Source organism: Diadema antillarum, unplaced genomic scaffold (genome assembly GCF_040938485.1).
Source record: "Diadema antillarum isolate AM-2024a unplaced genomic scaffold, OU_Dant_1.0 seq00000802_RagTag, whole genome shotgun sequence".
Taxonomy (NCBI): domain Eukaryota; kingdom Metazoa; phylum Echinodermata; class Echinoidea; order Diadematoida; family Diadematidae; genus Diadema; species Diadema antillarum.
In genome coordinates, this window is record NW_027271684.1 from 233062 (window position 1) to 245353 (window position 12292).

A 12292-nucleotide genomic window follows, 5' to 3' on the forward strand; every position below is an offset into this window, starting at 1 on the left:
TTGGTCAAGTCGTGATAAGTAGTCAATCCTGTGTAGAATGGTATCTTTGTGTAAAAAGTAGAATGGAACAAAGGGAGCATCAGAATTACTTCTCTCCCCAACAATTTTGTGGGGATATAAAAGCCAGGTCAAAAGGTGTTAAGTCGCCTCTGCTTCCTTCACGGTGAAGTTAGAAACACCTCGCTCCTGAAGTTTCTCTCATCGTCTTCCAGGGCTTTGAAAGTTGCAGCTCTTTCTATCATTTTGCTCTTTGCATCTGAATAAAAAAAAATATGGCAATCCTTACAGCGGTTATTGTCGCCTTGGTGGCATGCCTGTCGTCGGCCAGGCTCGGGGAGGGCAGGTCTTTCTGGTGGAATCCAGTCTGGTAAGATCATTATGATTATTATTGGAATTGCTACTACTATTATTATGATAATAATTATTCTTACTACTACTACTGCTACTGTTATTACTATGATGATGATAACAATGATAAAAGATAATAATGATAATAATGATAGTGATGATAATAATAATAATAATGATAATAGAAAATCATCACTATTATCAATATTTGTTTGTTTGTTTGTTAGTTTTTATTTCTGCATTCAATCAGATGCAATTTGAATGCAAACTTCAAAAAGTACAAAGACAAAGAATAACAAGTGCAGTGAAATAAATCGATAACAGTACATACATTTCTTATTTCTTCTTCTTATTTTTATCATTATCATTATTACGTCATTGAGGGATTATTGGCAAATAATTATTTCCTGCGTAATGTGCACTCACAAGAATTAAGTGAACTAGCGAAAGTTAAGTCTTTGGCATTTGAAAGGGCGAAATATCAGAGCATTAGCCACTTGTAGAGACCATAAGGGAGAAGAAGAGAAGGCCATCTTTTCTTTTTTTCCCCCTTGTTTTTTAAACAAAAATCATCGCACCCCATTATGCTGTTAGAAACCAGTTTCATAACATGCAAGTTCGATGCGTTTGTTTCTGCTCGCTAGACTATCACCCCATGATATGACCCTGGCCCTGTTTATAAAGAGTTAAAATTGATTATAAAGTTGATTCCAACTGTAAGCCTATGGCAGACTGTGTGTTAAGGAAATTTAAAATCGATGTTATCTGTTGATAAAACGGGGCCCAGGGCCCTGTTTTATGAAGAGTTAAAATTGATTATATAAAGTTGATTTCAACTGTAAGTATATGGCAGCCTGTGTGGTAAGGGAATTTAAAATCGATTTTATGTTTCGATAAAACGGGGCACTGATGTATCATCATGTTGCTCTGGTCAAGTCAACTTGGACATTGTGTTTCTTTACTCTATATGGTTGAACATTTCTTGTCCATTGCTTTGATATAAAGCATCTTCATGCCAACGAAGTATAAATGAAAAAAATATACGACGACGACAATAACAAAACTCAGCCTTTTTCTCGTCAATAACAAAACTCAGCCTTTTTCTCTCTTTTCCATGCTCATTCTTTCCAATAGCTACGATAGTAATCATACTGTATTTCGTCATATCATTCATGCATGCAGGGAAGAAATTGCATCCGACATGTTCATTCTCACTGAGATGTGGCCGCCATCTTACTGCGCAAGTGTAAGTAAAACTATGCAGTAACGAAGTTATCGCCGTTCACTAAAGATTTCTGCATCGTAGGCCATTTCTATTATGCTGTCTTTTCTTTTTTTTTTCAAGTAAAACAATGTTCCTAATATTCACATCGAAAAAAAAATACAATGATATTATTTGTCGGGGCATAAAATCATGTTTTAGGTCTCTGTATAATATATATATATGTACATTGCTCCTTTCGTGTGTGTAACTATGTGTGTACCGCGAAAAAAGAACGAGAAAAATGCAATTGTATCAAAAAGCGTATGATTGAATGGTAGTGTCGGACATGAACTAAATTATACTCTGTCTTTATAAATGCAGAAAACCTGCACCTATCCCGCGGGTGCGGAGAAGATCTGGACCATCCACGGACTATGGTGAGTTTGACTGGCAGCTGAATTTTGACTCGTCTCTTTTTTACCTTTTCTGAGTGTTTTCTACTTCTTTTTTATCTGCAACGCAGTTATAGCCTCTCTCTTCCACTCAAAAGGGAGCACAGCAACGCTGTTGTAAATTGAGGATATCATCATGAAATTGCCGACAAAGGAATTCTTTAATCATGTTTTTGGCTTGAAAGATGTGAGCTGTACGGTCGTATCATGTCATAAAATAGGCATTTTATAGTAAGTTTATAATTTCTGGTTGAACACGATTAACATACCTTAATCAATGTTAATTGTTAAAAAGGAAAGATCTGTGTAGAGCGGATTTACCACACTCAAATTCTAAGAGCGTGAGTTTGTGTGTTTCTTGATACATTATTGATCGCAAGTTTCTTCGTCTTCCTTTTATATCACTTGATACGGTAACCATATTCTAGATCACCTGCAGATAATTCTACCTCGAGTACCCGTTTTGATATTTTTCAATTCCCTCTCCCCCCCCCAAAAAAAACCTTTTATCATTCGTAATATTATATGCTATGTGTATGACCATCATAATTTAGATGGACATGAATATCTACATCATCGGAATTTGCAATGTATCGATCTTTTTTCGTATAGATGATATTTCAACCTACTTAAATTAGCCCTCTGGTATTGTCTCCAACTACTATATTATTTCTATTTTAAGATTTATTTACATCATTTATATTAAATGTTTTTATTTATGATCTATATTTCAGTTTGCTTGGGTTGCCACAGTTTCCATGCAAGTTTTGACATAAACCACTTCAGCTGCATATCTTTTGTTCATTGTTATGTGCTCTGTTGGTTAGATTGTATTTGATGTCTCAATTTACATTGGATTTGATATCTGGATGTACACCTTAATTAAAGTGAAATAAAACAAAATGAAACGAACTTTGTCTCTCTTTCAGGCCAGCGAAGAACGGGCAGAAAGGTCCAGTCAGCTGCGACAATTCACTCACTTTCGCTAACAGCGATCTGGCGGTATGAAGTTTGCATTCCATGAAATGATAATATACATGGCGCCGCTTTTACGTCATTATCCACGCACTCGATGCCTAAGAAACAAACAGACAAACTAATAAACACACACAAAACAAACCTGTCATTGTTAGCAAAGTGTCAGTGCTATAAATGTATTTTAACATGCGTTCGCCGAACGGCTTGCTTAAAGACCTAACTAATCATTACTGGAAGAGACTAGGAAGTTTGTACAATGTCATGACCAAGAGAAGGTGTAAAACGTATAAAGACCCCTGATAGATGCTGCATGGGTGATGGTTGAACTCATTCAATATGATGGGAGCATAAACCCGCCCGTTCAGTACTTGATGTGCCCATTCAGTGGTTACTAACATTGCTTCCTTCGAGACCTTGGAAAAAATCCATCCAATACGAGGCTGTTATATCTTTACCAGTTTTGTAACAACTATATCCCTTTAGACATGTTTTGTCTTGGTTGTACGGTCACTGTTTTTATTATTCTTGGAGGTAGGGCCTATAGATGTTGAAGAATTTCAATTGCACACCAATATTTCTTTATGTATTTTTTGCATGTTTATCAGTATGAATATGAATGTATGGAGGTTTTAACCAAACTCCAAATTTGTACCTTTCGTTTAATGTTACAGTTCCAAAACAATATGTGTTTTTCTTTCTTATTTTTCTTTCCACCAGAGCATTATAAAGATTTAGACTCTTAAGCAGATTAAAATGCTCGAGTTCAAATACGATGCTTTGTGATTGCCTATTTTTTTTCCCACCAGAGCATGAATGCAGACCTGACGAAAAAGTGGCCATCTTACACTGGAAGTCACGCTGACTTTTGGTGAGTAATAATACATGTATCATTCTACAGGTTTCATATTGCCTGGAGACCTCTTTACCGCTGTTGTGCAAGTCATGAACGCTAGAAAATTGTTGACGGGAATATAAATCAAATACAACCCCACTGATGATTACGATAGGGATACATGTGTTATGTCTTTACAACAAAATATGACAAAATAAAGATTTGACCATCGATTAGTATACAAAGCCTTTCTTTAAGTTCATTCATTCATTCATTCATTCATTCATTTTTCATTTCCAACAAAAACATATAGATATATTACAAAAATTGAATACAGTGCATAAATTTCATTATACAAAGTAAAGGATAAATTTACAGAAAACTTGTAGGTATAGGGAAATGTTGGAAATGGGGAGGAATGCTAAAAAGCTGAGCTTGTAGGCTGCATTCCCCCACACGTAATACAAAAAATTATATGATCGATTGACTAATAAACATTGATTTATCAACACACTAAATCATGCAGTAACCTAATGAATTATAATGAATTATGCATTTGTAATGATGTATGTGTTTACTGTATTGTGAATATAAATCATGCTTGTATAATTTTGTATATATTGAAAATCGTATTATTTGTATGTGTGTATGTACATGTATGTATGTATGTAGATATTCCTATGTGTACCCCCATATGCCAACAAAAATAATTTCTTAAATGAACAATAAATTAATCTGAATATGAATATGGAATTCCTTATCGTATTGGGGCACTGAGTGCAAGAGGGACATTGTTACAGAGACCAAGAATCATGTAGAATTCTGTAGTTTGGTGATGTATACTTTAATCGCAGTTCTTGGACTTTATAGTGTTTCCTAAAGTATACTAAATATTTTTCAGTACCCCGCTACGATGAGGAATTTGATATACAAAGGACATCATGAAGTATGCTCAATATTTGTCAAAGTTACTCTTGTTTGGTTTCCGTTTTTTAACTGAATAATTCTGATCATCAAAAATACCAAGGATACGTATTATAGGACTGAGAAAAAAGAAGACTAAGTGCACTTTATGACGTCATTATGAACAACAATAAAAAGAAAGATAAGTAAAATTCCATAAGATTTAATGTTCATGAAAAGAACACATTCCATCTACTTGTCATTGACTTAAAGTTAAGGGTTATATCATCTCCGCTGCTCCTATTGGTATAGTGTTGTTTTATAATGTAAGAAAAGTGAACTATGTCAAATGAGAGTGCATATTCAATCTACTTGTCACTGTCATAAAGTTCAGGGTAATATCATTTCCCCTGCTACTAAAAAACAGGCTAGTAATGTGCTCTTATATTATGCAAGTAAAGTGAAACTATGTCGAATTTTCTTTACATTTTCTTATTGTTGCCCATAATGACGTCGGGAAGTGTACAGTAGTCTCCTTATCCAGCAATGACGGCAATGCAATTTCAAAAATATATAGCTTATTAATCGATTGTCCAATATTGCTTCAGCTTCACTTTCACTGATGTGTTCTACTGCTTCCACTCAGTCCACAAGTATATCAGGGCTTTCCTGTAGAAGGAGTTAAATTTCTTATTTGTCATTTACTTTGACTCACAGGATGCACGAGTACAAAAGACACGGGACGTGCGCTACAGACGTGGCAGCGACAAACACTGCAGTGAAATACTTCAACAAGACTCTTGAGTTGTACGGACAACACGACCTGAAAGCGTAAGATTAATGATTCATTGGTTTAGTTCGCCTGAATCGTATACATATACTTGGTAGTCTATATAGTATGGAACGATTCTGTGTCCCCGGTAGACCTAACATGAGATTAGAATACAAAGAAGTTAGATATCAACAACAGTACTATCGCTCACTCCCTCACATGATTATTGTGTGTAAGGATTGTATTGTATACATAAACTGATATCATATAGTTAATGTGCACATCTATATCATTAAATTTAACGATTATTTATATCTTACCGCAAGCAAAGAAATTATGTTTTAACGACAACAAGTAACACGATTCTACAACTTTGAAAAACCATGTTTTATACTAAGGAATAACAAATCAATCAAGAGAAAATTGGATCGTAGAAAATGTGTATTTCATTTATCAGCAGCACATGTTTTTAAAGGTATATACCTAGTGTGGACACCTGATTGCAAAATGTACACTGTTACAGAGGATGCCCGTGTAGATCATGTGATGACAAGTCAAACATAGATGTTGAAATGGAATATTCCTCCATGCTCACGTTTTCTCCAGAGTGTTAATAGAGTATGATATTAACAGCGTGTCAGAGGATGATGACGTCACTATCTAATTACCATACAAGTCATGTAGGCCCTATCATTTTATTTGATCGCGACGGACATTTAAAGGAGACCTCCGGATGCTTTTCAAATTTTTACATTTGAACAACTATAAATTAGTTATACTGAGGACAGAGTTTCAGAATTTGTGATGATTGGAATGAAGAATAAGAATATTTTCAAAATTTAGAACAAATTACAATGAACAAGGATGATGACATGGCAGAGTCACCATAGGAATGCGTGAGTTGGGTCTCAAGGAAGCAGAACAAAAGAAGAAGGTATGCATAGATTATACACAGGTGAACTCGCAAGCAAGCGGTATTGTAATGGAATTACACTGCTACATTTCTGAAATATGTGAACCTCCTATGTCATCATCCTTGTTCAGTGTAATTTGTTTAAGGTTTTTCAAAGTATTTTTCTCTGCTCAAGAACCACAGTAAATTCCACAAACCTATACATGGAGTTGTCGATTTACGTACTACATGATGTGAAATTATGAAAATCGTCTGGAATGTCCCTTTAAGAATTTATTTTGTCTATATATTATCATACCGATTTCTCGAAGTGGCTGAAGTGTAAAGGTAAAATATTTCTGTTAAAATGTATTTTCTGCTGAAACCTGTTGTTAGTAGGCCATACATGTATCGCAGTCTTCATGACTACGATTGATAGTATGGATTTGATTGCGTTATAGTAAATTAATGAATTTGTAAGGACTTTATGCAAAGACAGGCTTTAGACTAGGACTTAAAGGTACTGCGGAATTACTTACTAGGTTGTGCATTCTGTAACAGAAAATCCCAAGTTCGAATCCCGCCCTCGAAAAAAGAGGTATCAATCCTTATGCCTCTAATTATATTCTAAACTTTGTTAAAAACGCCTGGCTTATAATAATGGCAGGACCATTTGTATGGGAGAGCATTGTTAACCTGTGAAAACGTGGATACGCTGGCAAACTGTATTAACCGACACTTTCGCTGCAATGTTTGCCTCATTTTTATAGAATCCTGAACACGGGCAAAGTCGCTCCATCAAGCGTGCTGTACTATCCACTTGCTGACGTCACAAAGGCATTGAAGGATGGACTTGGGGTTGCACCAGGAGTCTTTTGTATAGTAAGTGGATCTCGCTCGCTGATTACCACCTTGTAAGACAATCCACGTGATTATAAACATTTTACGTATATGCTCTTGCCAAAACCTTATTTTGTTTATTATCTTTTTTTCTTCAGCTTTATTATCGCTAGGCCTCTACGTTACTTCTGACAATTTATCAAAGTTTATGTTCCCTTATTTCGTATCTGAAATTTTCCTGTGATATATTACAGACCTACATACATACATGTTTTACACAATTTATCATATATATATATATATATATATATATGTATATATATATATATATATATATATATACATACATACATATTATTATATGATATATCAGGGCTCGACACTTCTTTTTCTCGTGGGCCGTGGCCCTAGGGAATCTATGAATTTGATATTTTGGTGGACTCAAACAGAAATTTAGCGCATTTAAAACAATATCTTTAATTTCAGCTGCCCAATCGGGCCACCAAACTATAGCCCTTTTTTTAAATGTGAATGGCCCTATATCTGTTATTTCTAGTGGCCACGCGAGCCCTGTATACCTCTTGAAAAGGAAATAAAAATGTTAAGATGTCGGATCATAACATTGATGACATCACAGTCACGTTGTCGCCTATGTGAGATAGTTATAGATGGAAAGAATGAAATGAAAGATTAAAAATAATAAATAATCTGTGGATTGTGGCAAATCATTGATAAAAATGAAGAACAGAGTGGGTCGCAAAAAAGATCCTCGTGGAACGCCACATGTGATATATCACAGGGAGTCGTGAAACACTGCATCGTCATAACGTTTTCAGATTAAAATTGGTTTGATAAAATAACTGCATGAGCATCCATTCTAATGGTATCCCACGTATGCCATAGTGTTGTAATTTACAGAGCAGAATGTCATTCTTCATTGTATCGGAAACTTTTGTAATCTAGAAATAAACAAAAGTGTGTCCCAATTTTCATCTTTGCGGAACACCACATGCAATCGGCAGTCGTGCAGATATTACATTTTCATAACATATTGAAATCGGCTTGATAAATGAGCATCAATTGTAATGGGAACCCGCGTAATAAGTCATAATTTTGTAATTTAGGGAGCAAAATACCATAAATGGTTTACTGTATCAAAAGCTTGTGCAAAGTCGTCTTAGAAATGAACTAACAATGGATTACCCTCATCCATTTGTTTTGCCAAGTCATCACTTATGCGTATCCGTATGCCTATGGTGTTTATGTAATATTTTTTTTCATCCAAAACTTTAATCAGACTACTGTATGCAAGTTTTTCAAACATCTTCCTGATTATGGGAAGAAGTGAAATACAGTGTAGGCTGATAATTTAAAGACGAATCTTTATCTCCCTTTCTAGAAACAGGTGTCATTTTTACATCGGGAAATACACCAGTAGATAATGAAAAATTTATGAATCATGCTGAAGGCTGAGCTAGCAGCATTATGTGTAATAGTTCTCGTATGAATTACGTATGTCGAATAGCCTAATGAACTAAGAGTTGTTGGGAACATGATTTTTTTTTAACTTTATGTGAACCTGGTGCTTTGATCATGACGAACAACTTTGTCCACAGAAACTTATGGAAAACTTATTTGCCAGGATAATATTGACTGCATATGAATGGATTGCTACAACATAATCTTCATTTGCTATACCCACAGGACGCAGGCACGTACCAACGTCTGTGGGAGATCCGTTTGTGTTACAGCAAATCCGAATTGAAATTGATCGATTGTGGTTCAAACCTTCCCGGAAAGCAGTGCGATTCTGGGAAGAGGCTCATGTACGCCCCTTATCCATCGTCCGTCAGCACAAGCTCCTTTGGGGCCAACGTCGATCTGGCACTCGATCTGCTAGTCGACATCGCTGAAATGGTGGTGGAGAAGGAAGAAGAAGAAAGGCTGGAGCTCGCCATGGAGGAGGCCTTCCTGGATGCAGGAGACGAGGACGAGGAGGATTTCGACCTCTACTAAGAATAAAAGGGTGCATGTCACGAGATCTACGCCCACGAGTCATACAACCCATGAGTTATACAGCTCACGAGTCATACAGCTCACGAGTCATACAGCCCTTGAGTTCGGCACTGCTAAGCTAACAAGATCCACGAGACCGACACATTAAGCCTCGTGTTGTATCTGTCAAACTCGTGGGCTGTTTTTACCTAGTGCCGAACTTATGGGGTTTATTTGCCTGGTGTCGAACTCCTGAGCTGTATGACTCGCGAGCTGTATGACTCATGGACCCTCTTTTCAATGTCGAACTTGTGGGTCGCATGAATCGTGGTTGTCGGTCTTGTGGGATGACCCCGAATAAAAGAGTCGGGCATAATTAAGATTTCACTTTTAGTTGTAGGCTGCTTCCAATCATGAAAAGTGTTACTGCAAGAGTTTCTTCCTTTCCTTCCAAGGTGTGATAGGACGTACATCTCTTTGTCTTTCAGTTTCCCCTCCCTCCCCCCCCCCCCACCTCCACTGGAAAAAAAATATATACATTACATCTATTACATATATTTATATATACAGTAGCGACCAGTTCACAGAATTGAGGGGATAAAAAAAAGGGAATCAGAATGACGAAAGAAAGCTTTATGTTGTCGAAAATGTGAACACGTAAAGACCTTATATTTCTATATTATTATTATGACCTTTTATCTTTGGAAGAATGTGAAGACTGAGAATGATTTAGAATAATTTAAATCGTACTAATCGACCTGCTACAAAGGGCATCGAATCAACATTAATTCTTGAAATGCATGATATATAATGGGTGAATATCACCATTATTCCACTTGTTTTAGAGTTCTTTTTTTTCAATTGCTGATATGAGGAATCAATAAAAACTCGTAAGTTGTCATTAGTTGAATGATCTAATTGCGTAGTTTATTGTGTATCATACCTAATGTTCCACATTAATGACGAAATCATCGTGACAGAATACAAAAATAATAATAGTAATGATACATACACACATACATGCATACAGTAACTACATACAATTATTTTAGCGTCATTTTCCATTCTGATTAAATGTTCAAGGCACTTTACACCGAAGCAAAAAGAGCAAAAAGAAGATTTAAAAAAGGAAGAGGAAAAAGAAGAAAAAGAAGCGGAAGAAATGAATGTCTGACTTAAAAAAAAATCCGCACAGTTAAAGAAGTAGGATTTTAAGTTACTCCTTAAGGCCGTGTCACACCTTTCCGGGCAAGACTTAGTGCGACTAATTAGGAACAATTTTTTTTTTTTACTGCCCGGAGGTCCCCGGAATGAGCCGCGCGTGACAGTACCTAGCACGTATCTCACCCATAGTCACCCGGAGGTGTGCACGCAAATCTTTTTACCGGCAACCATTTGTAAGCCCTGTCACACCATTCCGGGCAAGCCATATGCAGGCTTGCTGCGTGTAGGGATTTTCCAGCATACCTGGAAATTTCTGAGGGCGAGTCAGTGCATGTGTCTTACTTGTTGGACGCGTTCTACCTAAATTCTACTTGCGGGTATACTGTGTGACCTTTGTACCAGTCGCGTGGGTGGTGGTGGTAACTCAGTGAAAGAATACCTCTGAAGGAATGGCAAAAGTCCCACCAGAATGTCATTATCTTAGCTGCATACAGGGTGAAGAGCCCACTTATGTCAAAACAACCACTAATGCCATAACACGTCGACGACAAACAACCACTAATGCCACTACACGTCGACGACAAATGTCATAACAACCACTAATGTTATAACACGTCGACAACAAATGTCACAATGACCACTAATGTAATAACACGTCGACGACAAATGTCAAAATGTCCATTTTTACTGCAAATGTCATAACACTTCGAAGACAAATGTCAAAATTTCCAACTTTACTGCAAATGTCATAACTCGTCACAGGGACGGATCCAGGAGTTCCGTAACGGGGAGGCGCTTTTACAAAATCAAAGGCTGGCGCGACCCTCCACCCTCCCATTTTCTTCTTTTTATTTCTGTTGTGTTAACAAAACATAGGGTGCGTTTATCAACTCTTTTTCTCGGCAGAAACAGGTTTTCCAAACAGATTTCAAGGAATTTTTTCGAGATGATAAACGCAAAGCTGTTTGAAAGCCCTTTCGGAAAGCCTTTTCGAAAGCCGCGAATTTGTGCTTTCCGAAACAGGTTTCCTAAACAGGTTTCCACAAACCTGTTTCTAGAAGCCTTTTGAAGCGAGATAAACGCAAAGCTGTTTTGAAACGGCTTTGTACTGCAGTTACGAACCATGCACGCCTTATATGACCTCTTCTCCTCGGGTCGAATTGCGCAATGCAGCTGTGCAGTGACAGGCCAGTTATCGTGTTCGCGAAGAGTTGATACACGCAACTATTGTGGAAGCCGTTTCTAAAGGGCTTTGGAAACGGCTTTCGAAAGGACTTTGGAAACGGCTATTGAAAGCCGTTTAAACAGGGGAAAGTTGATAAACGCAGCTATAGAGAGGGGGTACCAGAGGGGAATCATTCCCCTTTCGATCCGCGATTGCGTGGACCACATGTAATGTCATAGGGTGCGTTTATCAACTCTTTTTCTCGGCAGAAACAGGTTTTCCAAACAGCTTTCAAGAATTTTTTTTTTTACGAGTTGATAAACGCAAACCTGTTTTGAAAACCCTTTCGGAAAGCCTTTTCGAAAGCCGCAAATTTGTTTTTCGGAAACCTGTTTGTAAAAGCCTTTTGAAGTTGATAAACGCAAAGCTGTTTTGAAACGGCTTTGTAGTATTGTACTGCAGTTACGGACAATGCACGCCTTATGACCTCTTCTCGGGTCGAATTGCGCAATGCAGCTGTGCAGTGACAGACCAGTTATCGTGTTCGCGAAGAGTTGATAAACGCAACTATTTTGGACGCCGTTTCTGAAGGGCTTTAAGCCGTTTAAACAGGGGAAAGTTGATAAACGCAGCCAAAATTTCCAAACTTACTGCAAATGTCAGAAACGCGTCACAGGGGCGGTTCCAGGAGTTCCGTAAAAGGGAGGCACCTTCACAAAATTAAAGCTGCCGCAACCCTACCCCAAT

At 37.2% G+C, this 12292-nt stretch overlaps 1 protein-coding gene across 1 annotated transcript; it reads left to right on the plus strand.

Annotated features, from left to right (window-relative positions):
- The first annotated feature begins 310 nt into the window (after positions 1-310).
- On the plus strand, positions 311-9237 carry LOC139739491 (ribonuclease T2-like). Its single transcript, XM_071650095.1, has 7 exons — positions 311-367; positions 1934-1989; positions 2934-3006; positions 3789-3850; positions 5435-5548; positions 7152-7263; positions 8926-9237. Exons 1-7 carry the CDS (start codon positions 311-313, stop codon positions 9235-9237), a joined length of 786 nt encoding a protein of 261 aa, XP_071506196.1.
- The last annotated feature ends 3055 nt before the right edge of the window (positions 9238-12292 follow it).

Coding starts and splice junctions, on each gene's coding strand:
- LOC139739491 (XM_071650095.1), top strand. CDS start 311: ATGCCTGTCGTCGGCCAGGCTCGGGGAGGGCAGGTCTTTCTGGTGGAA. Junction 368..1,933: donor TTCTGGTGGAATCCAGTCTG/GTAAGATCATTA, acceptor TTATAAATGCAG/AAAACCTGCACCTATCCCGC. Junction 5,549..7,151: donor GGACAACACGACCTGAAAGC/GTAAGATTAATG, acceptor TCATTTTTATAG/AATCCTGAACACGGGCAAAG.